This window comes from Neofelis nebulosa, chromosome 6 (assembly GCF_028018385.1).
Source record: "Neofelis nebulosa isolate mNeoNeb1 chromosome 6, mNeoNeb1.pri, whole genome shotgun sequence".
In the NCBI taxonomy this organism is placed as follows: Eukaryota; Metazoa; Chordata; class Mammalia; order Carnivora; family Felidae; genus Neofelis; species Neofelis nebulosa.
Window position 1 is genome coordinate 129,168,916 of NC_080787.1, and position 27,242 is coordinate 129,196,157.

Genomic DNA, 27,242 nt, shown 5'->3' on the forward strand with positions numbered 1-27,242 from the left:
GGACCATATTGTTCTAAGCCTCAATTACATGAAGGTCGGGAGGCCACCGAATAACTACGCCAGATGCCACCGGATTGGTGTAGGAGGCCACTTCAGGAAGGTGGCTTCGCGCACGGCCAATAGCTTCGCAGGCCCGCGGTGAGGGCGCCACAATGACGTCACTCGAACGTGGCCGGCTCGCGCGGGGCGTGACGTCACGCGGGCGGGCCGGTCCGCCTTGAGGTCACCTGGTGGGCGCGGCCAGGCCGAATCCCCAGTGTCGTCACGGGCGGGGGCGGGGCCAGAGCGTGTCAGCGAAGCCGAATCAAAACAAGCCGGAGACCCGCCTTTTCCCTCCGGCTCGGGAGCGTCTCGCTCGGGTCCCGAGCCCGCCGCGCTCGCGCGGCTGCGAGCCTCGGGTGGCCGCGCGCCGGCTCCAGGAAGCCGGGGAGGGCGCGGCGGCCGGGATGGCGCGGCGCGGGCCGCGCGGCTAGACGGGCGCCGAAGGAGCCGCCGGCCCGCGCCCTCCATTCTCTTCCTCCCGGAGCCGGCGCCGCGCGGGCCGGGAGCGGCCGTGCGGCGGGGAGCCGCCTTCCTTGACGCCGGGCACCTGGACGCTCGCGAGATGCCCAACCCCAAAAGCAGCAAAGGCGGCCGCAAAAACAAGCGCGCCAACAGCAGCGGGGACGAGCAGGAAAATGGAGCCGGGGCCCTGGCAGCGGCGGGCGCGGCGGGCGCGGCGGCCGGGGGGGGCCTGGCGGCGGCGGCCGGCTGCGGAGCGGTGGCGGCGGGCGCGCCGGGCACCGGGGGCGCGGCGGGCACCGGAGGCGCGGGGACTGGCGCCGCCAACGCCGCGGCCGCCTCGGGGGCTGCTGCCGCGGGCGACGCCAAGAACGGTAAGACGGGGCTGGCGGGGCGAACGCCAACTTCCTCCCCGACGGGGAAGGCGCGGTGGCGGGGCCCGGGGCGGCGCGGGCGGTGCGTGGACAATGCGAGAGTCAGGAAGTGCTCACCCCGCCCCTCCGCCCCGCGGCGGCTGTCCCTTCCCGGTCCCCACGCCCGGCGGCGACGACTGATCTGCCGCCCGTGCCCGGGGTCTGCGCCGCTCCCGGGCCGAGAACCCGGGGCCGCCTGCGCCTCCGACGCCGAGGGGTGCCCCGGGGCTCGGCGGCGGCGGCGGCGGCGGCGGCGGCGGCGGTAGTGCTCCCCTCGGGCCCTGCCGGTTCTGGCGGAGCCGACTGTGTGCTGCGGCCCGTGGGGAGCGGCGGGGTGGGGGGAAGGAAAGAGCTGCCCAAGTTGAAAAGAATGATCCGCTTGGAAACTTAGGCACCAGTTCATTCTCCCCTGTGCCCCCCTCACCCACCCGCCTTTTCCCCGCGTGGGGAAGAGCCTCAAATCCCAGCAAATCGGGGCTTGCTGCGGCGACTGCCACAGGTGAAGAGGCCCCGAGACATTTTTACTACAGGGCGTGTGTGTGTGCGTGCTTGTGCGCGCGCGCGCTCTTTAATTCTCTTACTCGCTTGAGGAAGGAAGAGAATCTGAACTTGACTTCCGTTCTCAGACCGGAGTTAAAAAAAAAATCATCGTCTGTATGATTCTGTTTCACAGTTTTAGAAGGAAGCCTGCTACTCTTAGGCAGTACCTTAATGCACCTTTTGAAGGGCACTTAGGGAATACTGAAGTTGTGACAGATTGCCGTTGTCACTAGAGAGACACGATTTTCGTTATCGGGTGCCGGCCAAACACTTTTTTCTTACTTGGACAGTTCTTTGAATTCCTCTGGTCAGGCAGTTTTTCAGGGAAGGGAATAGAGGTATATTTTAACGAAGGGATATTAGGAGCTTTATTTCTGACTTTTAACTTGTAGCTTTTCAGCTTTTGAAGCCATTCTTCATGCAGATCAGTCACTTTTTTAAAGAGGCACCTGCACTCAGAAGAGCCCCACAGTGCTCTGAACGTAGGAGATTGAAGTGTAGCCAATTAAGAACAGAACCATAGGCCCCACTGACTGTATCTCCACAATAGTGATGTAGGAAAGTTTTCTTTTTTTCCAGGAACAGACAGCCTAGTTTTGAATGTTTGATAATACAATTTTTGGCCAGACTGTCTTCTCCATCCATGTTCTTTTGTTTTCCTAGCTCTGAACTTCATTTTGGTATTGATGTGGCATAGGGGAAGGAAGACAGACTGGTGGTTTAGCCTTTTAGAGCTCTGTCTTCTTGGGAAGTTCAGTCTTTCTGACACTTGATTTCCTCGCCTGTAAAATTGAAAAAAAAATTGTATATATTCCATTGGCCCCCCCCCCCCCCCCATAGAGTTATTCTGAGGCTCAGAGTGTTACTTTCTTCTCTGGTTTGCAGTTCTTGTTTTAAAGGCTTGTTAAGCTTTTAACATGCTTACTAAAGTTTTTTAAGAAAAGTGATCAATGAATGATGATAGCTATCATTCATTCCTTCAAAAAATATTAAACACAGTGTTACAAGTACTGTGTTAAGTATGAAAGGGTACAGTGGTAATCAAGAGAGGACATCCTAGTCCTCATGGAGCTCGCATTCCAGTTCTGGTGTACCTTTTTATTTTTTGTCTGTATGAAGCTTCACGATGGCTGTTTACTTATTAATTTTTTTTAACTTTATTGTTTTTTAATTTACATCCAAATTAGTTAGCATATAGTGCAACAGTGATTTCAGGAGTAGAGTCCTTAGTGCCCCTTACCCATTTAGCCCATCCCCCCTCCCACAACCCCTCCACTAATCCTCTGTTTGTTCTCCATATTTCAGAGTCTCTTATGTTTTGTCCCCTGCCCTGATTTTATATTATTTTTGCTTCCCTTCCCTTATGCTCATCTGTTTTGTCTCTTACAGTTCTCATATGAGTGAAGTCATACGATATTTGTCTTTCTCTGACTAATTTCACTTAGCATAATACCCTCCAGTTCCATCGACGTAGTTGCAAATAGCAAGATTTCATTCTTTTTGATAGCCGAGTAATACTCCATTGTATATATATACCACATCTTCTTTATCCATTCATCCATCGATGGACATTTGGGCTCTTTCCATACTTTGGCTATTGTCGATAGTGCTGCTATAAACATGGGGGTGCATGTGTCCCTTCAAAATAGCACACCTGTATCCCTTGGATAAATACCTAGTAGTGCATTTGCTGGGTTGTAGGGTAGTTCCATTTTTAGTTTTTTTGAGGAACCTGCATACTGTTTTCCAGAGTGCCTGCACCAGCTTGCATTCCCAGCTATTTATCTTTTTCTCCAAAAGATTAAACCACTTTACAGCTGTGCGAGGAAATACTTTTTCTTAGGCTGGTGATACCTCCTCCTCTGTAAACTTTAAGCTGGTTATGGTGTCACTATTATTACTCTCCTCTGCAATGTCAAACTCAGGTATATTTAGCACTTTTGTGTCTGTCTGTGTGGAACTGTGTATTTCTGATTTGCAACTTGTTTTATGAGGTGAATGGAGAAAAAGGTAAGAACTGGGCCAAACATTGCCATTGTCAGGGTTAGAGAAGACACAGACTTTGATCAGCAAGCTGTATTTTAGGATTCCATATTTGGTTGTGCCATGGTGTGAAGTCTCCGTGATCCATTTTAATTTGAAGAACTTGTCACTGCAGTTGGTAACTCAACATGGGTGCTAAGGCCTCTTGTGTGCAAAATTGATAAATAAGGAAATTACAAATATGCGTGTGTGTGTGTGTTTGCCATTTAAAGCTATGCTTTCTAATGTTGGGGTAGGAGAAGTGGCATTGGTGAGTTTTAAAGGAAGGGGCAACAGATATGCAAACTCTCAAGAATCAGCTGCTAAGGCCCAATTATTTTTGAATTTTAGAATGACACTGATTGCACTATTATAGTATTTCTAAGTATATTTTGATTTTTTTAACTTGTGACATTAGATTTTGCAGTTATGAATATTAGAAATTAAGTGATTATTTTGAGGATGTGCTGAATCTGAATTCTCTTAAACTTTTAAACAGTTCGTTCTCATTGTTCAAGTCAGTTGTGATCTACAAATGCAAACGCAAATTTAATGAAGTTAACAGTAGTTGTCGTTTGTACTTGTTTGGAGTTGATAGAATTGTTTTGTGTCTTGTGGTTCCTGGGCAGGATGGCCACCAGGGCATGGTAATATTAGTTCTCAGTTGTTCACTCTTTGTCAGTACGTGTAAATAGCTGCTTAATGTATAAAAGAAGACTGTCAGGGAAAGCTCGGGAAGCTATGGAATGGTTATAGGGGGAGAAGTTGCACTGGGTGCAGTTGTGCGTCTTGGGTAAGATGAATATTAATTGTAAAGACTTCGTACCCCTCATTAGTGCATTTCTAGATAGTGGCTTAGGGAGCTTCTTGCAGGAATTGGAGTAAAAGATGAAGTGCCATGCTCCTCCTACATAGTAAACATCGGTGTACATATTGTAGCGTTTTGATTGTAGGTGGACTAGGTTTGCCAATCATTATTTTTAGGGTCTAGGAATCATGCGGTAGATTATTACGATGTAGTTTCATTTTGGAATTCTGGTTCCATTAGGCCACTGCTTTTTTGCTGAGGGCCTAAAATATATGGACCCTTGATCATAGTATGTAGTTTTCAATGGGCCTGGATCCCAAGTCCTTTTATTAATTCCTGTTTTATGTATGACCATGGGTCACCACGCCACTCATTCCTGACTGCCACCAGAACCTCTGGGTAGCTGAATCTGCCTTAATCCATTCCATTCAGCAACACTTACAGTATAAGTATACGAGAGTTTGTTTACATATTGATTGGCTGTGCATTTGGAAGGCATAGATATAATCTTGGGCAAGTCATTTGACGTCTCCGAGGCTCAGTTTCTGCATACTTAAAATGGGATTGTAGTACCTACCCGTAATACCGCAAGATCACATATATTACATACGTATAACTTATATACTATATAAGTATGTATACGCACAGTGCTTGACTTATAATGTGAGCTTACTAAATGTTAGTTATTTGCCTTAGATTCTGGAAACAGTCTTTGAAACAGATTTTACGTGTAGGAGTTTTACTGGGAATGCTCTAGCTGGGCAGCGAGGGAAGCAGGATTGAGTAAAGCAAGGAGTTGAACTGCCCTGCAGTTACGACAGGGAACTCTGGAGCTGGGATGCCCTGCAGAGTTATCTTACCTTGAGGCACGGGGGCAGGGCCTTTAAACTCCGCTTCCTCCACTGACTGGTCTTTAGGACTTGGACTGTCTCCTGAAAGAGACAGTATGACCTGGGGAGTGGCATCTATCTCTTGGCTGGAGAGCCTCTCTGGAGAGGCACTCAGCTGAGAGCCTTCTCCGAGTGACGAGTGACGAAGAGCCCTTTTTATTCCTCTAGCATTACCTGTTTCTTCCCATACACCACTAGTGCTATCCACGTAAAACACAGGCGTGGGGGATAAATAGTTCTCACTACCCTTTAGGATCAGGCCGGGAATTCACTACCAGTGTAACAGGGTTTTGGCGGGAAATGTGCCCTGAATTTCATACATCTTTACAAGTGGGTTTTTGGAACTCTACCTGTTCCCTATAAACAAGATTTGTGTTTTTCTGCATACTTAGGTCAGTGAACACATTTTGTATAACTTCAGGCTTGTAGTTTATTATAAGTAGTTTCTCTTTTTAGGTGTTTACTTGAATTTTTACTATATTTAAATTGTCTCTATTCATCAGAAGAAAAATGAAGAGTGTTTGCCTGCTGTTTATTTTCTTTTCTTTTTTTTTTTATGTTTATTTATTTTTGAGAGAGAGAGAGACAGAGCATGAACAGGGGCGGGGCAGAGAGAGAGGGAGACACAGAACCTGAAACAGGCTCCAGGCTCTGAGCTGTCAGCACAGAGCCCGTCGCGGGGCTCGAGCTCACAAACCATGAGATCATGACCTGAGCCAAAGTCAGACGCTTAACCGACCGATCCACCCAGGCGCCCCCTGTTTATTTTCAAATCAAGAAATATTTATTGCAGGCCTAAGGTATGTAGGGTACGATTATCATCTTGGAAGACATTTTCTTATTTAGAAGTTAATTTTGTCAGGTGTTTAAAAACACCTGCTACTTGGGGCACCCGGGTGGCTCAGTCAGTTAAGGGTTTGACTTTGGCTCACGTCGTGATCTCACAGTTCATGAGTTTGAGCCCTGCGTCGGATTCTGTGCTGACAGCTCAGAGCCTGGTGCCTGCCTCCGATTCTGTGTCTCCCTCTGTCTTTGCCCCTTCCCCCCTTGTGCACATGCTCTGTCTCTCAAAAGCGAATAAAAATGAAAAAAAATCTGCTACTTTTGGATCTTGTCTTTTGAGATCCACCTTTGTAATGGGGATTGATAGAAAATATTGCCTCATCCATCAAAGATTCATCTTGTGCACTTTGTATATTATAGTAAGAACTTAAAAAAAATTTTTTTTTTTAATGTTTACTTATTTTTGAGAGAGAGAAAGAAAGAGAGACAGAGTGTGAGCAAGGGAGGGAGGGCAGAGAGAGGAAGACACAGATTCTGAAGCAGGCTCCAGGCTCTGAGCTGTCAGCACAGAGCCCAATGCAGGGCTTGAACTCACAGAACTCACAAACCGTGAGATCATGACCTGAGGTGAAGTCTGACGCTTAATGACTGAGCCACCCCAGGCACCGTGAGTAAAAACTCTTCTATGATCTGTTAATGGAGGTTTTGGGTACCATCTTTTCTTTATTTACTTCTGAAAGGACCTGAGCTTGAATTCTAAAAACTGAACCTTCAATGTCATCCAAGTCCAAGAATATGTATCATGTAATCCAAGTCCAAGAATATGTATCATTCTGTAAAGAATTGAAAACAGGAGATAAAACTGGGAAGTCTCTTGCAGCTTAATCCTCCTCTGAATTTACTCCACGCTTATCTATGAACAATTTAAAAAACTTGAAGGCATCAAAAGGAAAACTCTAGGGAAAAAAAAAATCTGATTGATTTTGCTCACGAGCTCTTTGGCATTTTTAAGGGATAGATTTAATTAAAAATATTTTGCTATTTCATTATTTTATCAGTAATAAAATGGCCACTGTGGAAAGAGAATAAAATGGCCACTGCGGATGGGGTGTCTGGGTGGCTCAGTTGGTTAAGTGTCTGACTTTTGGTATTGGCTCAGGTGATCTCATGGTTCATTTCGTGGGATTGAGCCCTGCATTGGGCTTTGTGTGGACAGCGTGGAGCCTGCTTGGGATTCTCTCTCTCTCTCTCTCTCTCTCTCTCTCTCTCTCTCTCTCTCTCTCCTTCTTCCTGCCCCTCCCTTACCTGCTCAATCTTTCTTTCTCAGTCTCTCCCTCAAATAAATAGACTTAAAAAAAAATAAAGATGGGCGAAGTTCTTTGACTTTCTATTCAAACACATAATCTTACCACTTAGATCACCATTGTACTTGTATGCTTTTAATATTTTCTCTTACAGATTTTCAAAAGTACATGTATAATTTTTTAAAAAAGAGGATAATCTATTTTGTAACCAGCTTTTTACAGAGGCAGTATTTTGTGGAAATTTAGCAGAGTAGTAAATACACAGGTTCATCACCATTTTAATGTTTCAGTGACTGTATAATATGCCATCATGTGTCCGTACCTTGGATAATTTGATCATTCTACTATTGTTTGACCTTTAGGTTTTTATTTATACATCTGTGGGAGTTATCCAGTTACTTAGGATACATTCTTCCCTGTGGACTTACTGTGTCAAATGATATGCTTTTTAAAAAAATATTTAAATTAATGTATGCTGACAGATTGTCCTATAGAAAAGTTGTGGGAATTTGACCCTGCTCTGGTCAGAGTGCCCTTCCCCCACAGCCTCACCGTCCTGAGTTCTTGTAGTTTTAACGGCATGCTGGAGAATTGCTGCCTAATTCTCAGCAGTAAGAGGGCCCCAGTAGGATCAAGAGCCTGGAGCAGATGCTGTCACACTTAAGGGGACTTTCCAAGGCTGCATATGTTTCGGTTGGGGACTTCTGTGCTCTTTAGTGATTTGGTGGCTAACAAGAATTCAACAAGATATCTAATAATGGTGAATGATATTTGAGCAGTTGGTAATAGTGAAGATGAAGGGATAGGCTTTTGAAGTTCTGTCTACATCATTTATTCTAATTTTAAGAAATAAGGCCTAGAATTTCATTCATTCATTCATTCATTCATTCATCCATTCACAGTTTATTTATTTTGAGAGAGAGATAGAGAGCATGGGAGGGGCAGAGAGAGAGAGGGAGAGAGAATCGCAAGCAGCCTCTGTACCACCAGCACGGATCCTGGTTGGGGTGGGGCTCAAACTCACAAACTGTGAGATCGTGACCTTAGCCGAAATCAAGAGTCAGATGTGTAACCCACTGAGCTACCCAGGTGCCCCAGGGCTAGAATTTTTAAAATTTTAGTCAAAAAGCATGTGGTCTCAACAGACCTGGGTGCAAGTGTAGGTGGTCCAGTTTACCAGCTAAGTGACTTTGCGATCTAACCTTTCTCAGACTCCCATTTTCCAAATACAACCTTTTGGAGTGTTTATAAAGATTAAGAAAAACAGTGCATTAAAGATCTTGGCTCAGAGCCTGGCTGATATGGGTACTGGCAGTAATAGCGTTATATGTTTTGTGATTTGTTCAACTTTATTCAGTTAGAAAACTTTTTAAAGTATTATGCATTCAGGGGCACCTGGGTGGCTCAGTCGGTTGAGCATCTGACTCTTGATTTCAGCTCAGGTCATGATCCCAGGATCCAGCCTCCTCTGTTGGGCTCTGTGCTGAGCGTGAGCCTGCTTAAGATTCTCTCTCGGTCTCTGTCCCTTTCTTTCTGCCACTCTCCCCTGCTTATGTCTCTCTAAGAAAAAAAAAAACAAAACTATTATGCATTGAGAACAGACACTGAGAGACAATAAGATGGTGGTGAAGTGTCTGTGAATGTTAATATAGCAAAAGACTTGTACGATACAGGTTTTTATTCAAGTACTGATTCGATTATAAATGATATTTTCTTCCCTCATCTTCTCTTTCTGATTATTATAGTTTACGTGGAAAAATCAGGTGATTTAGCAAAACAGGGAAAAAAAGTAACAAGCAAAACGTGAATATGGTTACATCTTCCTTTCTTCATTTATTTATTTGTCTCATGTATTGAGTACTATTTGTCAGGCACTGTGTTAGGCTCTGGGATCACAAGGACAATGTGAGGCCCTCGGATTACAAGGACAAAAGAATTGTGCCCAAAGGGTTTATGGTCTGTTTGGGAGCCTTTATAGAAACAAGTGCAAGTTGGTTATTACATGGACTACACAAGGGCAACTATGAAATAAAGAGCTGGAGCTTCTGAGGTGGTAAAAATGTGGATTAAGGATGCGGATTGTATTTGAAGATACAGAGAAGTGAAATGAACATGTGTGGGGTTTAAGAGTAGCTGAAAGGAGGTAAGGAGCTCAGGGTGTCCTTTGGGGATTAGCCAGGGCTTAATATTACTGACATTAATATTAATGTCTCCTCTCTCCAGGCCACAACTAGAAGGTTCATTAGTTGGTGTGTTCATTTGTTTGCTTGTTGGTTGTTTTGTTCATCTGTGCACTCGGCCATTTCCTAAACATTTATTATGTGCCTGTTGTCTCTTCTATGACTGGAAGTTTAATGTTGAATTGTAGTTGAACACATCAGATTCTACATCCCTACAGGCTAATGGTGAAGCTGGGACAGAGACCTGTAAACACTAGGAGCATGATAATGTGCTGTGGAGGCCCAGTGGAGAAAATGATTTATTTCCCGGAGGAGGGGACATCTGAACCAAGTCTTGGAGGAAGAGAAGCATGTAGTTCTGAAAGCAGAGGAAAGATGTTTCAAGCAGAGGGAGATGGGAAAGATTGCTGCCAGGAGTTTGTGACTGGTTTGAGGTGCAGTAGTAGGACAGGAAGCTGGAAAGGGAATGGGGCCAGATGGTTAAATCTGGATGTTTTGTAGCCAGTGGAGGACCATCCCTGAGGTTTGTAAGTAGGCACATGGTCAGCTGAACCCGCACAAGGGAATAGCTTGGTTTGTCATTGTAGGTTGTTGACAGGCTTGTAAAGTTGTGTTATAGCTGGGTGGGAGAGACGCTGGTCCTTCCTTGTCTTATGGAGTCGAAGAATGAATCTCATACAGCAGAGAGCGAGCACGGTGATAGAGTTTATTGAGCAAAAGTACAAAGTTCTCAGCGAGTGAGAGGGAGTGAGAGGAGTCCCAACTGGGTTTCCGCCAAAGATTTTTGTCTCCGACTTTTTATTGGGACCTTATCAGGAACTGGATAACAGTTTGTGAGAATCTACTCATGGCACCTAGCATGGGCAGGTCTGGAATGTGTTTGTCCTTTCTTTACCCCCAACCCACCTGCAGCTATATAGCCTCCCACTTGAATCTGTGGAAGGGGCGGGGGCGGGTGGGGGGGGGGGATGCTGGTGGCCACTCTGAGGAGTAGGAGGGCCCAGGAGGGCCCAGGGCCTCTACAGGGAGTCTTGAAGCATGTGGTCACGGCTCCCTTATCTATCCCTGCCTACTACTAAACCTAGCCCTATTCAGTTGTAATTTCAGCAGAATGCTATTTTAGCAATTTTTCTTATTTAAAATTTTTTAAAATGTTTATTTATTTTTGAGAGAGAGAGAATCCCAAGCAGGCTCCACATGGTCAGCACAGAGCCCTACGTGGGGCTTGAACCCACAAACCATGAGCTCATGACCTGAGCCGAATTCAAGAGTTGGACACTCGACCGACTGAATCACCTGGACACCCCAGCAATTTTTTTTTTGATACGGCTGGTCAAGGATTGTTGGCCCAACTTGCCATGGACCCTTGATTGTGGCTTTTTAGTAAAGCAGTGGGCACACGGGTGATGGTGTTATGGTACCCAAGGCTGCTGTGTGGAGAGTCTTCATTGTGGGCACCAGCATCCAGGTGCTTTCTGAGCCATGCAAGGTTAGCTAATTGAGGTTAATTTAAGAGAAACAACTGACTGCCAAGGGAGTGGTTGTGGCCATCGGAGCAGAAAGGGTTTTTCCCTGCAGGGAGAGTTGTCCCTATGGTTTATTTTTCATACCTTGGTAAAAAGTATGTATCTCAGAGCCAGGTTAGACTAATTTTCTTGGTTTGTCATTTTATTTTTATCATCATTGGATCAGTTTTAAAACAACCTCTGGTTTGTGGTTGGCTTTCATTGTTTTGTACAAAGTAACCCTGCGTGTGTGTGTGTGTGTGTGTGTGTGTGTGTGTGTGTGTACGTGTGTGTACGTGTGTGTACGTGTATGTGCACGGGTGCCTAATTCTGTATATTTCAGAAAGCTTCCAGTTCTTAGTGGTTGGTGAGATAGCAACTTGCTTTATTTAATCAACAGGATGTTTTAGTTTGATTGTACTGGAGAGGTTTTTATCAAATGGCAAAGAGTAGTTTTTTTTTCTTTTTAAGAGTAGTGTTTCTAATGCTCAATTATTATATGTTCTGATTTGTCAGAAGTAGAAAAGGGAAACTTTATTTCTGCCAAATTATACTTACGAGAATAATACTTGAAAACAATCTAAGAGTTAGAAACAAAGATTAATAGGAAGTTTAAAGAAAAGCGAGAAAACAGGAAGACTTAAAGAGGAAGTGTTAAATGTTAATTATATAATTGCTTTTGACTGCAATTAATAAGAAAGCATGATTCTCATACACTTATAGGATGTATTTTGTAGATTTAAATTGTCAGTAGGAAAAGCATTTCCTCCATCTTAGGTGTAATAATTGGGGGCCTGCAAATTAAGATGACAAAAGATACATAAACAAGAGAAAAGGCAGATTTAATCAAGGAAAATATGCCACTCAAAGTTGGGGGTTAGAATTTGTGGCTTATATACCATCTTCATTGGTGAAGGGGAGGGGAGAAGGACATTCATGGGAAGACAAATGAGAGAAGGGAAGAGAAAAAGAGCACCTATAGAAAAAGAAATAACTTTCTGGAAAGATAAATGGGCCCTTAGAGAATAGATGGGCAACGCGATAGTTTTGTGACAATGTCTGCTTAGGTGTGGTGTGGAGACATCTCTCTGGTGATAAGAGTCAGTCTTCCCTGATTGCTCCTAGGGAGGGGACATAAGTCGATTGAGTTCTTTGAGAGGCTCTGCTTTTAGGCAGATAAGAGATTTCAGGGACTCAAATGCTTGCAGCTGAAAGCAGTTTTTGGGCCACAGTGGCACATTCTAGATCTCTTCAAAATATTTTGCAGTTCAGATCACATTACCCCCCGTAATAGCAATTGTGGGTAGTCTGATAGCAAAAGACAGTGTCATAATTCAGGGTTTCTGTGTTTTATTTTGTTAGAAATTTATTAGATGGTATTAAGGCATATGCCTTTATAAAACTGATAAAAAGGATACGTTTAGGCAAAGGTTAGCAGGGTATCAAATTGTTCATAGTAAGGGAGCTGTTTGCCAAACTTAAAATGTATATTTTTCCCTAGAGATGAGTATAAGTTTGATACTTCAGATCACGTCCTTTCAAGTTATAAAAGTATCTCAGGCGAGTCTTTTGACGCTAATACTGAAACTGAATCACAAACTCTATTTTAGATTTCTAAATGAGCACTCTTAAATGTGATCATTTCAGTATAATATTTAGTAGAACTCTATTATGTTACAAGTTCTTATTAAAGCGACACATTATTTGTTACACATGCCTGACAAAGCTCAGGGTCTGGGTAGAAATGCAGACTGGGGAATGTACAGAATCAAGTTCTGACTATTTTTGATTGGCAGCATGTGCACTTGGTAATCTGAGAGGCTGAGCCTAAGATGGTTTGAGATGGTTGTTACTGAACAGGCACAGTGCTGCTGCCAGAAGCCACGGAGGGAGGCTGGCGTTGAGAAACGGGAAGTGTCTTTTGTGGGAGAGACAGAAATGCATGCATCTAATGTACGGGGCAGCTCCAAGAACTATTCCAAATGGTTTCCAACCCCTCGGATCTCTTTTTATCGGGCAGTGCTTACGTATTGCAGTACTGGTAGCTCTGTAATGATACAGTTCCACTCTATAAGGCATTTGGTTGTAGATGTGCAGGTGATGTCTTGCAGTACAGAGCAAGTTAGGTGAGATTCCTTGGGTGGTAGGTGTGTTGGGGCTGCAGAACCCATAAAATCCACAGAAAGGAGAAGCAGCCGCTTCTAGGTATAGGGACAACGATGACACCACAACTGCCCTTTATTGAGTGCTTTCTAGGAGCCAGGCTCAACACCCAGCAGTCACGAGTCTGCTTTTGAGGATGAGGACACTAAGCTCCAGAGATGGCCTCTTTCCCTTTCTGCCGAAAAGGCGTGTTTGGGTTAAAGAGATGTGCCTGGCCCCAGTGCCACAGTGTGATCCTATGTGATATTGGACGCACATACATGTGCATAAATAATGAACAAGTTTTTAAGTAGAGGACTTAAACTCAGTAAAAAAAACATCAAGGAAGCAATAGGGCTGTTTATATTCCTTTTAAAATGCCTTATGCTTATCATTTGGGTACTTGAACTGAAATTAAATCTGTGAAACAAAGCACTTGACCAAGGAAGCACTTAGCTCATACATTTTCCATTCATGGGGATCTGATTCCTTCTCATTATGACAGAAGGATTTCCTGGTGTTGGAATTGTGGAGGTTGTGAACACTTGAACTCACACTTCCTGTTCTCAGTGGATCACAGCTCATAACTAGGATGTGATTATCTTTAGGCTAAAGTCCTAAGATGTGGGATCACTGGTCACAAGGCATGTTTTTTTTTTTTTTTTAATTTTTTTAATGTTTATTTATTTTTGAGAGAGAGGGAGAGAGCGTGAGCGGGGGGACTGGCAGAGAGAGAGGGAGACAAGGAATCAGAAGCAGGCTCTAGGCTCCGAGCTGTCAGCACAGAGCCTGACGCGGGGCTTAAACTCACGAGCCATGAGATCATGACCTGAGCAGAACTCGGATGCTCATCCGATTGAGCCACCCAGGTGCCCCACAAGGCATGTGGTTTTTAAGGTTTTGATACAAGTTGCCTAACTGCTGTCTAGAAAGAGTTCGGCAGTTTCCGCTGACACTGGCCCTGCATATGGTGTTCCTTTCTTCACATTCCTCAACATGGACTTTGGTAACCATTTTCATCTTTGCCAACCAGATCGTTGAAAAATTACAGCTCATTGTTATTTTTTTTAATGTGTATTTATTTGTTTAGAGAGAGAGTGCCTGTGAGCAGGGGAGGGGCAGAGAGAGAGGGACAGAGAGAATCCAAGGCAGGCTCTGCGGAACCCGACTCAGAGCTTGATCTCATGCACCCTGAGATCATGACCTGAGCTTGAAAGCAAGTTGGATACTTAACTGACTGAGCTACCCAGATGCCCCATTTGTTGGATTATCAGTGAGCGAGTGCCTTTATATGTATACTGCTCATTTGTGTTGTTTTTTTCATTCATTTCATTAATGGCATATTTGTGTTCTTACTGATTTGCAGAAAGTTTCTGTATATTAAGGATACTTTTTTTTTTAAATGTTTATTTATTTTGAGTAAGAGAGTGTGCACAGGGGAGGGGCAGAGAGAGAGGGAAAGAGAGAACCCCAGGCAGGCTCCACGGTTGACAGCCCGACTCGGGGCTTGATCCCAGGAACTGGGAAGTCATGACCTGAGCTGAAATGAAGAGTTGGTTGCTTAGCTGCCTGAGCCACCCCAGCGCCCCTCAGGATACTTTTTTGAGGTACATTTTCCTTGGTTTATTATCTTTTTGCCTTATATCAGGTGTTCTTGCTGGTTAGAAATGTTATGGTTTTGTACGATCACAGAACATCCACATAGTGAGAGAACTCAAGAGAAACGTATTGAGTGAGGAAGTCCCACCTGTGTCTTGTACTTGTGGGAAAAACATTGTGGGCGTGGTGGAAGGGTAATGACTTGAGTTCATTTGGGTATCCGTGCACAGCAGTGCTCTTACATTAGTGAGGTTCTGTTTCCTTTTTTGTGTTTAATTTTTGAGGCTCTGTTTCACAGAATCGGTCGCAGTTCCTGCTGCCCTCCCTGACCCTCCACTTCCCTGATCACTACTGTCCAACTGACAGCTGAGCTGTGGTGCTCAACACCTGTCGCTTCTGGCGCATTTCTGAAATGTGGTTTCTATCCCTGCTCCACAGGACTTTGAAACTTGTAGATAAAGGTGCATTATTTACTACCTCTTCTCAAGAATAAACCTGCAGACTTGAGTTCTCCTTGGGCTAAATTGCCCATAACTTCTTCGTTTTTCTTTTTTTTTTAAATTATTTTTTAATGTTCATTTATTTTTGAGAGACAGACAGTGTGAGCGGGGGAGAGGCAGAGAGAGGAGGAGACTCAGAATCCGAAGAGGCTCCAGGCTCCAAGCTGTCAGCACAGAGCCCGACGCGGGGCTTGAACCCACAGACCGTGAGATCATGACCTGAGCTGAAGTTGGGAGCTTAACTGACTGAGCCACCCAAGCACCCTATCCCCTAATTTCTTTGTCATAACAAACTGAAATGCTGAGTCATGAAAGTTCTCATTTTTCTCTTTGTGACATTTGGATTGAAATGACATTTGCATGTTAATGAAATGAAGATAGAGCACTCAGTTGAACCAAAATTTATTTGCACCTCCATGCATTGTGCTGATCCAGTTAGCCCTTGTGCTTCTCAGATGTCTGTGATTTGGAAGAGGTTCCCAAACTCAATGCTTGTTCTACAGAGTGTGAGGTTTGAGAGACAGGTCATAATTTGCGATCTGGCATTTCGCAGGACCAAGTGAACTTTCCTCATCTCAGATGTTCTTATCTGTAGAAAATAAAGATGATATGATACATTGTTTGTTACCAACTCTTTGCAGACCAAGTGTAGAGCTTTTTGAAAAAACAAATTATTGGGTCATGATTTAGGGGTTTTAGTGTTTTCTGGTTGAGTGTTTGGTTCTAAGTTCTAAGTTACTTGATGTGGCTGCTCCCGCCTAGCTGAATGCACACTCTGATTTGGTAAATCCCAAGGCAGCCCTTGGCTTTCCTGTGTGGAGTTTGCTGCGAATGTTATTCTTCCAAAATCCTTTTTGGGGGAGCCTTTAGTTTCTTCCATGTTTGGGTCCAGAAGTTGTGCTGTGTAGATTTTCCAAGAGAATCTTCAGAGCTTGTTTACTGTTGTCTGGGCAGGTCTGTTTCCTGGAGGGCGTTCTTAGGAGTTTCTGCAAGGGCTTTCTGACCCTGCCGTGAGGACTGGGGTAAGCCTTGCGGAGGGTTGTTTCAGCAGAATGACTAGAGCTGATTTGGGGATTATTCTGTTGTGATCTGTGAATCATGCTGGCCCCACATTTCGTTATAGCAGCAGATTCCACTGTGATTTTAACCATTTTTTCATAACAGAGCCTTGCTTTTGGCTGTTGTCTGCATGATTCACATGTGTGCGTGTATCTGTAATCGGGCCTCATTCGCTGTGGGCCTTTCTGCATTTTACCCTTTACCTGCCTCTAGGGTCCTATGGAGTGGGGGAGTGGGTAAGTGTTGTAAAAACATTTGAAAGGCTTACATAGGACTTTCATTTGTTTCCTTACCTCCCTTCTGGATTTTGCATTAAAAAAAAATTTTTTTTTAATGTTTATTTATTTTTGAGAGAGACAGAGACAGAATGCGAGTAGGTTGGGGGAGAGAGAGAGGGAGACACAGAATCTGAAGCAGGCTCCAGGCTCCGAGCTGTCAGCACAGAGCCTGACGCGGGGCTCGAACTCACGAGCTGTGAGATCATGACCTGAGCTGAAGTCGGACGCTCAACCGACTGAGCCACCCAGGTGCCCCTGGATTTTGCATTTTAAACATAGTGAAGAATTTTGGATATACCAAACTATATTATGGATTTCATCAAAATAACTCCTATAGGCATATGATGCTTGGTATGTATAAGTGTTAATGTATGAATATAAATATATCAATGTTTATATTGTATGGTTGTTTTTCTTGGGGTTTGGTTGATTAAAAACACTTTGTAAGTTTCATCCTCTAGATGCTCAGGTTTGAAATTTTTGACTTTGGACTAAATCAGTTTTCCTTACAACTTATTTTTTAATGTTCCATGAGGTAAGTGATAAAAAGATATCTTGGAAGAATTTTTAAAAATTAATTGGAAATTGTTTTCTCTTGACAGATTTGGAAACACTTAGAATTCAATTAGTATATAATCATATATATACTTGTATATATTTATATGTAGATATATAATATATATTATATTGTAAAATATAAATAGAATTATATTTACTATTTAAATTCTCCTATAGTAAAAAGAAATTTCTAGATATTTTTGGTAGCTTTATAAATGGTCTATTATTTTTTCCCTCTAGTTTAGAAATGAATAGTTTTGAGTCTTTGAGAGTGCCATGCTATAAAATTATGTGTGTTCCACCAAAGTAATTGGAAAAGGAATGAATTTCTAGTTACAAAGGCATCACTGGCTTAATATATCATTGGGGGTCTATAACTTTGAGTTTTCTTAGCAGTAAAAAATCTTATGAAAAAGTGTCTTGAAAACCAGTCATATTACAGCAGGTTGTGTTGGTTGAGTGTGGATATATAGTGAACTGCTGAACCAGGATGCAGACGTGACTGATTCTTGAGTCTAGCTTTTATTTTACTGAGGTGTGTATAAGATTTAAACATGCTCTCTCCTTTGACAAGTCTTTCCTTGTTGCAACAGATTCTGTAACTTGCTTGTTGGTTGCTGATGCAGCATTTCAGAAATAGATCAGTGTGGCCCCAGGCAAAAGCTTTGTCTTTTCTCCTTGGATCCCGGCAGAGTGACTTGCCTGTTTGGGAGGGATCCCTCTAAAGCATTTTCCCAGGTTTATTTTGAAGGGAAGGCAAGGGAGCAGAAAGTATTTCTTAGGGAAGCTTACTTAACAGGGCAGAAAAGTTACATGGAGAACAAGAAGTGTAAGGATTTATTTTATTTTATTAAAAAAAATTTTTTTAACGGTTATTCATTTTTGAGAGATGGAGAGAGACAGAGTGGGAGGGGCAGGGGCAGGCAGGGAGGGAGACACAGAATCTTAAGCAGGCTCCAGGCTCTGAGCTGTCAGTCAGCACATAGCCTGATGTGGGGCTCCAACCCACGGACCGTGAGATCATGACCTGGGCTGAAGTTGGTGCCTAACTGACTGAGCCACCCGGGCATCCCCAGGATTTAGTTTAGTTTAGAGTATGGAAATAGGGTAGGGAGATGAATTTAGCTATGGTGTGCTGCGATTTTACTGATTTAAATACACTAGGGTTGTTTTTTTTTTTTTTTTTTAAATGTTTATTTTTGAAAGAGCAAGAGAGAGACAGAGTTTGAGTAGGGGAAGGGCAGAGAGAGGGGGAAACAGAATCCAAAGCAAGCTCCAGGCTCCAAGCTGTCAGCACAGAGCCTGATGTGGGGCTCAAACTGACGAACTGTGAGATGGTGACCTGAGCCGCAGTTGGACGCTTAACCAACTGAGCCGCAGTTGGATGCTTAACCAACTGAGCCATCCAGGCGCCCCCAACACTAATCTTTTTTTAACGTTTATTTTTATTTATTTTTGAGAGAGAAAGAGAGTAAGCTGCTGAGGGGCAGATAGGGAGACAGAATTCCAAGCAAGCTCCACGCTGTCAGCACAGAGCCCCATGTGGGGCTTGAACTCACAAATGGAGATCATGACCTGAGGTGAAATCAGAGTTAGATGCTTAACTGACTGAGCCACCTAGGTGCCCCAGCACTTACTTCTTTAACTTGGGGGTTTTTTATATGTAGTTTTAAGGTACGTATAAAAGGTACTGAGGATTAATATGGGTATTGAACACTTTGATTAAGCTTTTGGGTAATCAGATCATAGTAAGTCATTCTATAATTTTGTATAAGATACCATTCCAAACTGTAGAAAGACTTACTATGATCCGGTTACACAAAGCTTGTTGGTCACTGCCTCTTGTTATAAAGTGGCTTTATGCTCTTCATTGATTTGTCTGCAGTATGGGTATGAGTGGAAGAGGGAAGGCCATGTACTAGCTGAATGACCTTCAGCAAATCACTAAAGGATCCTATGTGGGCTCAGGCAATGTTTGTAGAATTTGAATGAAGAGATTGCCTTATTTCTATTCTGTAGAACTTTGGTATTGTTTGTTTATTTTTGTTTTTTTTATTAAAAAATGTTTATTTATTTTTGAGAGAGAGAGAGAGAGAGAGCGCGCGAGCGCGCGCAAGCAGGGGAGGGACAGAGAGAGAGGGAGACACAGAATCTGAAGCAGGCTCCAGGCTCTGAGCTGTCAGCACAGAGTCTGATGTGGGGCTCGAGCTCACAGACCGGGTGATCATGACCTGAGCTAAAGTTGGATGCTGAACCAACTTAGCCACCCAAGTGTCCCAGAACTTTGGTATTTTTAAGAAACATGCTGGGAAAGCTATGCAGCCATTATCTTCATTCTGATATTCAGCCTAAACCATGCACATTCGGGTCTTTGTCCTTTTGGATCTTGACATTAGAAAAGGAAAAATGGGGGCGCCTGGGTGGCTCAGTCGGTTAAGCGTCCGACTTCAGCTCAGGTCATGATCTCGCGGTCCGTGAGTTCGAGCCCCGCGTCGGGCTCTGTGCTGACAGCTCGGAGCCTGGAGCCTGTTTCAGATTCTGTGTCTCCCTCTCTCTCTGACCCTCCCCTGTTCATGCTCTGTCTCTCTCTGTCTCAAAAATAAATAAACGTTAAAAAAAAATTAAAAAAAAAAAGGAAAAATGAATTTTCTACTTTAGAGTTATTACTGATATAGATTTTTTTACTGATAACAGAATGCTAGAACCAGAAAAGAAATGAAAAATAGGTAAAATAAAAGCCTATAACTTTCTATTTAGTTTGAACTTGAGGCGAGGTAGGCTGTGGGTTTTTAACTGAAAGAAAAGAGTAGGTCCAGGAGAGTAAACAATAGATTGAGGGAATGTTAAAAGCCTGAGTTGTTAAATATAGTTGGAGAGCCCTCTCTCTCTTTTTTTTAAATGTAAAACTTCCTTGTTTATTTGTATAGAGTGGTTTGTCTGAGTAAAAGCATGTGTTTAAACCCTACTTTAAGCATAAAAACATGTTTAATTGAATGTAATCGCCATGTACTGGATTTGCTACTCACTTTGGAGCAGTCTTAGCTACTAAAATAACATAAGGGAGGATAAACTAAATCAAGAGGTTAAGACAGATGTGCTTAAGTGAGCTTATTTGTAGCTCCTATACTAATTAAAACAAGTTGACAAAATAGTTTTGTAGTGACTTCCCTTTATGTATAGGACTTAGTGTGTTTTTTTATGTAGTAGAGGAACAGGTCTCAAAATACTTGAGACAAAGAAAGTAAATTAATAAAGCTTCTTAGTTTTCACTTACAAATATACTTACCAGTTAATCAAGAAATGACACGCAAACCTTCCGTGAATTCGAGGTGTGGTACTGGGTAGCGGTGGGCTCCGGTTAGCCTTCTACTCAGTCTTTGTCCACTTGTTTTCCTCTGACCTGCTTCCTGCACTGCGGCCACAGGGGGAGACCCTGGCTGAAGCCGAGGCTTTGCTTTCGGGCCTGGTGGGTGATCAGGTGGGAAGGCCAGACTAGGGCCTAACTGTGGAGCTCTTTGATGTTCCGAAGACGTGCTGTTCAGTGTTGGAGTTGCTGAGTTTCCTGAGTGTGTGGATGATGTAACGACAGTGTAATTTTCAGAAGGCTGACTTCAAAGTGCTAGTCAAGCATTTTTGCTTGTGTGACCCCTAAAAGAATTGAAGAACCCAGAGTTCCTCTTGCACATGTAATGTTGTTGCACCCAGTTGTTTAAAGGTTTAACTAGATGCAGAGGTTACCATTTCCAGTGTATCGTAAACGTCACTTAAATGTATTTAAAGAGAATCCCAATGTCATAGTAACTTGATAAGCATTTGTCAGCCATTTAAAAAATAATAAAAATTGTACATTTTTTCTTTATTTCTGTTCATTTCTTACCCAGAATTTGATTCTAAGACCAAGTATTTTCCCGGTTGAAAGTCTCTCGATTATTCTGTCATAGCTTTCTATAATAGAATATACATACAAACAAGTTTATATTAAGAAGCACTGTTGGAATGGCAGAATAAGGACGTCTAGAAACCTTCTCTGTAAAAGCAGTGAGAACAAAGGCAAAAATGATTAAAATCAACCTTTTCAGAACTCTGGAAATTAGCCATAGGCTTGCAGTAATCCCAGGAGTGTGCATTCAAGGAAAATGTTGTCTTTTAACTCGCTCTGTTCCCACTCCCTCTCCCTGGCTCTGTGGTAGCTTTAAACAAGTAGCGTAGGATCATTGGATGGGGAAGACAGGTTTGGAGTCCCCAGAAGCCCTAGAGCCAGAGATTTGCCACTGTGTGACTCCTCCGGAAGCTCCCTGGTAAAGCCTCATTCCTAGGGCTTGTCTGTATTTGGCCGGGCTCAGAGGTTTCTCCGTGGTAAAGCCCTCTTCTTCGGTTTTTCTGTTGAAAACAATCAGCAGCCATTGTTTAACATCACAACTGCCTGCGGCGGTGGTGTCCACTGGGGCAAAGAAGAAGCTGGCCAAAAAAACTTAAGAAAATCTTGGGAATGAGATGTCCATAGGGGGCTTATGAAAAGCTCTGCTGTATCTCTGGAGCTCTAGAAGACGATGCCCATGGGCAGGACTGCACACATGCCCAGGAAACGCTTGAAACCCTGTTCTCACCTCGGGCCTTGAGGCTCTGCACCAGCAGAAAGTAGAGGCTTAAAACAGTTGTAAACCGCTGAAGCATGGAAGACATGTGCCAGCACACCCACAGAGCCCTTTGCTGAAGGGTGGGAGACTTGTTCAAGGCATTTAGGGAAGTCTCTCTCCAGTGTTTAGCTCCGTTATCACTAAGCAACTGAGCAGAGACCTCAGTGGCTGCACATGACAAGATACAGACTTCATCGAATTAGTCCAAGAAAAGCACTAAACAAACAAACAGCAATAGTAACAACAGCAGCGACAGCATGTCTTGTGAGGAGAGGGAATCTGATTTTCAGAATTGCCACCATACAGTTTTAAAGTGTTCAGTTTTCAACAAAAAAAGTGTCAGATAGGGGCGCCTGGGTGGCTCAGCTGGTTAAGCGTCCGACTCTGGGTCTCGGCTCAGGTCATGATCTCACGGTTTGTGAGCCTCTGTGCTGACTGCTGAGCCTGCTTTGGATTCTGTGTCTCCCTCTTTCTCTGCCCGACTTCTGAGCCGAAGTCAGACGCCCAACCGACTGAGCCACCCAGGCACCCCCAAAAAAATTTTTTTTAATGTTTATCTTTTTTATTTTTGAGACAGAGAGAGACAGCATGAGCAGGGGAGAGGCAGAGAGAGAGAGAGAGACACAGAATCGGAAGCAGACTTCAGGCTCTGAGCTGTCAGCACAGAGCCCCATGCGGGCTCGTCAACTGCAAGATCATGACCTGAGCCAAAATCAGATGCTCAACTGACTGAGCCACCCAGGTGCCCCCATTGATGTTTCTTAAGTAGCCATCCCAAGAGGATGAGATTGGAATTGGCTGGACTCCTCTAGTTGTCAGTGGTGATGTGTTTCAGGACTAGGTTCAGATTATGTGGCCACATCTTTATCACTTGTCATTTCTCAGTTCATTGCACTTTTTCTGCCTCTCCCCATAGATCTAGTTTCCGAGGTAAATTTGGGACTCTCCTTTACATATTTGCAGGACATGAATTCCCGGGTTTGAGAGGTGAGGGAGGAGAAGGGGTGCAGAGGACGTAAAGACAATGCTCTTGAGAAGAGCCAAGTGGAGACAAGAGTGGGCCCACAGGATGCCAGTGCCCAAGAAGTCTAGCTTTTGTGGTTAGAGCCAAGGAGGGGACCCCTTGACGGAAGACTAGGCAGGGTAGAGTTGGGAGCTGTCCGAGCCCATTTCACCACTGTCTCAGTTTCACCAGTGAGGCTGGGAGCAAGTGCGTGGAGGTGGGGGGAGGGACATACGTGGACCAGGTGGACCGAGGCCTGGGTTGGCTGGCAGAGTAGAGTGACGGGAGCAGCCCTGGCTGTGTCTGAGAGAAGAGAAATGATGAAATGGGAATGGGTGGAGGCTTGAGTATGGATAGCAGGGTCTGAAGCTCCGGGAGCTGACCCAAGGGAAAGTAGAGAAGATGTGTGCGGTGGATGAGGTGAGTGGTTCAAGGACAGAGAGTGCTTGTGCTTGTCCACAGGGTGCTTCTCTGAGGAGTGGAGTCCAGGGCATGGCAGAGAGGATGGCCCTCCTGAAATGTGCTGTTTTATGGGACCCATGGGGTCAGTGGGGCACTCAGGCCTCCCCTCTCCCTTTGCACCCTTCTCTGGTTGACCTTGGCAGGTAAGGCGGGAAAGGGGCGCCGTGGCACCTGTCAGGTACAGATTTTAATATATGTTAGGCAAAACTGATTGGAAAGTTAGGAAACAGGTGGCGAATGGGTTTATTCTTTTTGATCACTTATATTCTTCTTCCTAAAATAAGGTGGTTTTCAAAAATACATGTAATGCTAGAAGGTAAGTAATAAATGAGAATATTAGTACCAGGGACGATACTATTAGGAAAAATAACCAATGTCCTGAGCCATTATAAGAGGTAGATCACAAATTTGGCTTCCATATTTTTTGCACACAGAAGGAGGAAGCGAACAGAAGCAGTGCTGTACTCCACAGCGTCTGTCAGATTAAAGAACAAAAACGGTCACTTAGCCACTTCTAAAGCACTATAAAATACTGAGCAATGGCCATGACAATTATCCTTTTATAAATAACAACAAAAAAAAATTTACTAGGCTTGCTCACATCATTAGAAGCAGTCTGTCCAGAGAAGGAAACAGTGTGGGCTAGGTAACCAACTCTGTGATACCTGGCTTCACTGAGGGATAGCTTTTATCTAGTATAGGAGTCTCGTACCCAGACGCCTCCAGAGTCTTGGCACGAAGAAGTAGGGCTGGAGTGCAGTCCTGGAAGACCTGGAGAGTAGGAGATGCACCTAAAGGCATTTGGGCTTATATTCTGTAACAGACAATCCTGTACTGGTTTAAGAAGTCACACTGCAGGCCAAAACACACCACAGGAACTCTGATCTAGAGGAACGTGAGGACATCATCCAAGAAAACTTTCTTAAAAATTGTTTCTCTCAGCTGAGCTTTTGGAAGATACCGAGCAGCAGTGAGTTGTGGGTCGTATTCTCTGATGGGTACCTGGTCTGCAGATGACCCATGTTGCCAGTTAATCATGCAGCTATATTGTTTTGGACTTGGTGGACAGATGAGGAAGGAGGTAAAGCCATTTGTCTTTTTAGCTGAGGCCACTGGGAATTGTAGGGGAGGACAACTTTTCCCTTCTTCCCTTCCGGATTCTTTGGCTGACCTAATAATTAAATTGACATAAGACGGATTAACAGGAGAAAAACAAATTTAATTATGTATTTATGAGAGCCACACGAAGACATGAGAGGCTTTCTGACAGGCAATTGAAGTTTATATGCCACTATGAATTAGAAGAGAGTAGATATAGGAGTCAGGGACTTCAGAGGGGAGGAAGACAATTTACAGGAAGATGGGAAGAGCAGATGTTTGGTAAACAAGTGTTTGCCCTGCAGAGAGATCTTTGTTATGTGTGTGGCGGGGGGGTGGGGTGGGGTGTGTGGGGTGGGGTGGGGGGTGTGGGGGGGCTGTGGTAGTCATCTTTGGTAATACCTCTCCTCCTGGTACTGGCTCCCTGTCTAAATTTTTAAGGGGGGGGGGGAGGTAAAAAGCTCTTCTTGAGTCTGTTTTGCCTTGATTATCTTAAGCTCTGGGGTGGCCTGCCTTGAACCACATCAGAATCTAGAGGTAAGGGGAAAGGGCCAATTCCACTGTGGCCTTTGGTCTCCAGGCACCATTTTGGGCCCACCAAGAGAGAAGAGATAGGCCATCATTTTGGGGATGCCATGCTGTAACTTAGGTGGTAAATGGGTATCACATATAAAAAAATTTAGGAGTTTTGATTATGGCCACATTTTGAATATTTGTGCTGGCAAAGGAGAGCACATTGACCAAGATAATCAAGTTCTGTGGTGTTTCAGAAGAGCAAGGAAAATTCTTAAAATTGGAATAAAGTACTGAAGGATGACAGGAGGTCTTTTCTGGGGTCTTTAGAAATGGGATTGTTTAAAAGCAATCTTCTGAGTGGGAGAAGATATATGCAAATGATATATCTAATAAGGGGTTAATATCCAAAATATATAAAGAACTTATACAAGTTAACACCAAAAAACCAAACAATCCGATTAAAAAATGCGCGGAGGACCTGAATAGACATTTTTTTCCAAAGAAGACATACAGATTGCCAACAGACACATGAAAAGATGCTCAACATCACCAATCATCATGGAGATGCAAACCAAAACCGCAATAAAATGAGAATATCACTGCATGCTTGTCAGAATGGCTAGAATCAGGAAAGCAAGAAATACACGTGTTGGCAAGGATGTGGAAAACTGTTGGTGCGAATGTAAATTGGTACAACCACTGTGCAAAACAGTATGGAGGTTCCTCAGAAAATTAAAAATAGAAATACCATATGGTCCATTATTTCCACTATTGGGTATTTACCAAAGGAAATGAAAACACTAGATGAAAAAGATAACCTGCACCCCTATGTTCATTGAAGCATTATTTATAAAGAGCCAACTTGTGAAAGCAGCTGAAGTGTCCATAGAGGAATGGATAAAGAAGATGTGGCATATGCAATATGCATGCATATGTACATACAGTGGAATAGTAGTCATAAGAAAAGGTAAGATCTTCCCATTTGCAACAACATGGATGGACCTATAGGGTATTATGCTAAGTAAAATATGTCCGAGAAAGATAAATGCCATATGATTTCACTTATATGTGGAATCTAAAAAACGAATGACTAAATGAATCTAAAGACCAAATAGACTCTTAAATACCCAGAATAGACTGGCTGCCAGAAGGGAGGTGGGTGAAGGAATGGGTATAATTGGTGAAGGGGATTGAGAGGTACAAACTTCCAGTTATAAATAAGTCATGGAAATGGAAAGTATAGCATAGTCGATAATATTGTAATAACTTTGTATGGTGACAGGTGGTTACTATACTTACCATGGTGGTGAGCATTGAGAGTTGTATACAATTGTGGAATCCCTGTGTTTTGCACTTGAAACATAAAAACATTGCACGTAAATTTTACCTCAATAATAAAAGAAATGGGATAGTTTAACACTTGGGCAGTCTCTCTGCAGTTACATACAGATACGCTCCTGCATGTACATACATACTTAACCTGGAGTTGTGTTCCCATTTTATGATCCTGTGATTTGGTTCCAAGAGCTCGTGAACCTGTCTTTTCCTCCAGGGTGAGTGTAGGCAGTACATGTAATGCTGTGTACTTCTCTGTGGTCCAGCTCCCTCTGTGATCCAAGCAAAAGAAAGGCAGCCTGCTCATTTATTTCCTAGTGCAGTGTGATCCCATTATATGCAAATTAAATTATGCAAATTCCAACTAATGACAAATAATATTAATAAAAGATTCACATGATGTGCAAAATTTCAGTGGATCCACTCCCCCAAATTATGTACCAAGCTATGTCATTGTCAAGCTGGCAGTTCAACTGGATTATACAAATGCTTTGGGTTGCCTGGCTGGGTCAGTTAAACTTCCCACTCTTGGTTTTTGGCTCAGGTCGTGATCTCACAGTTTTAGAGTTCAATCTCCACATTGGGCTCTGCGCTGTCAGCTTGGAATTCTCTCTCTTTGTCTTTGCCCCTCTTGCATGTGTGCTCTCTCTCTCAAAATAAATGAACTTAAAAAACGTTGCTGTTATAAAAAAATAAAAAAAAATGCTTTGATACCCAGTGGCATCACCTTTTCTTACAAACAGAAATACCTACTAACCCTTGGCAATATTATGTAAACTTTTTTTGTTTCTTTTTTTAATGTGGACTCTTTGTTTATAGAACTGTTTTCGGGTACCTGGCTGGCTCAGTTGGTAGAGCATGTGCCTCTTGGTCTCAGGATTGTGAGTTTAAGCCCCACATTGGGCATGGAGCCTACTTAAATAAACTTCTTGAAGGATTTTAATGATACTTATTATTTTAATGATATTTATATATACTTATATATATCATGATATATAATGATATTATATTACATTTTTTTTTTTTTAAATTTTTTTTTATTTTTATTTTAACATTTTTTATTTATTTTTGGGACAGAGAGAGACAGAGCATGAACGGGGGAGGGGCAG

At 43.4% G+C, this 27,242-nt stretch overlaps 1 protein-coding gene across 9 annotated transcripts in view; it reads left to right on the plus strand.

Annotated features, from left to right (window-relative positions):
- The first annotated feature begins 595 nt into the window (after positions 1-595).
- The window catches only part of HECA (hdc homolog, cell cycle regulator), a 190,043-nt gene continuing 163,396 nt past the window's right edge, over positions 596-27,242 (plus strand). For all 9 annotated transcript variants that reach the window (XR_009263360.1, XR_009263359.1, XM_058735465.1 and 6 more), the window contains exon 1: positions 596-875. Coding sequence is in view for 7 of the 9 variants with exons in the window: in XM_058735465.1 (XP_058591448.1) it covers positions 605-875 (271 nt within the window). In the remaining 2 variants the exon portion in view is untranslated. The remainder of the gene's footprint in view (positions 876-27,242) is intronic.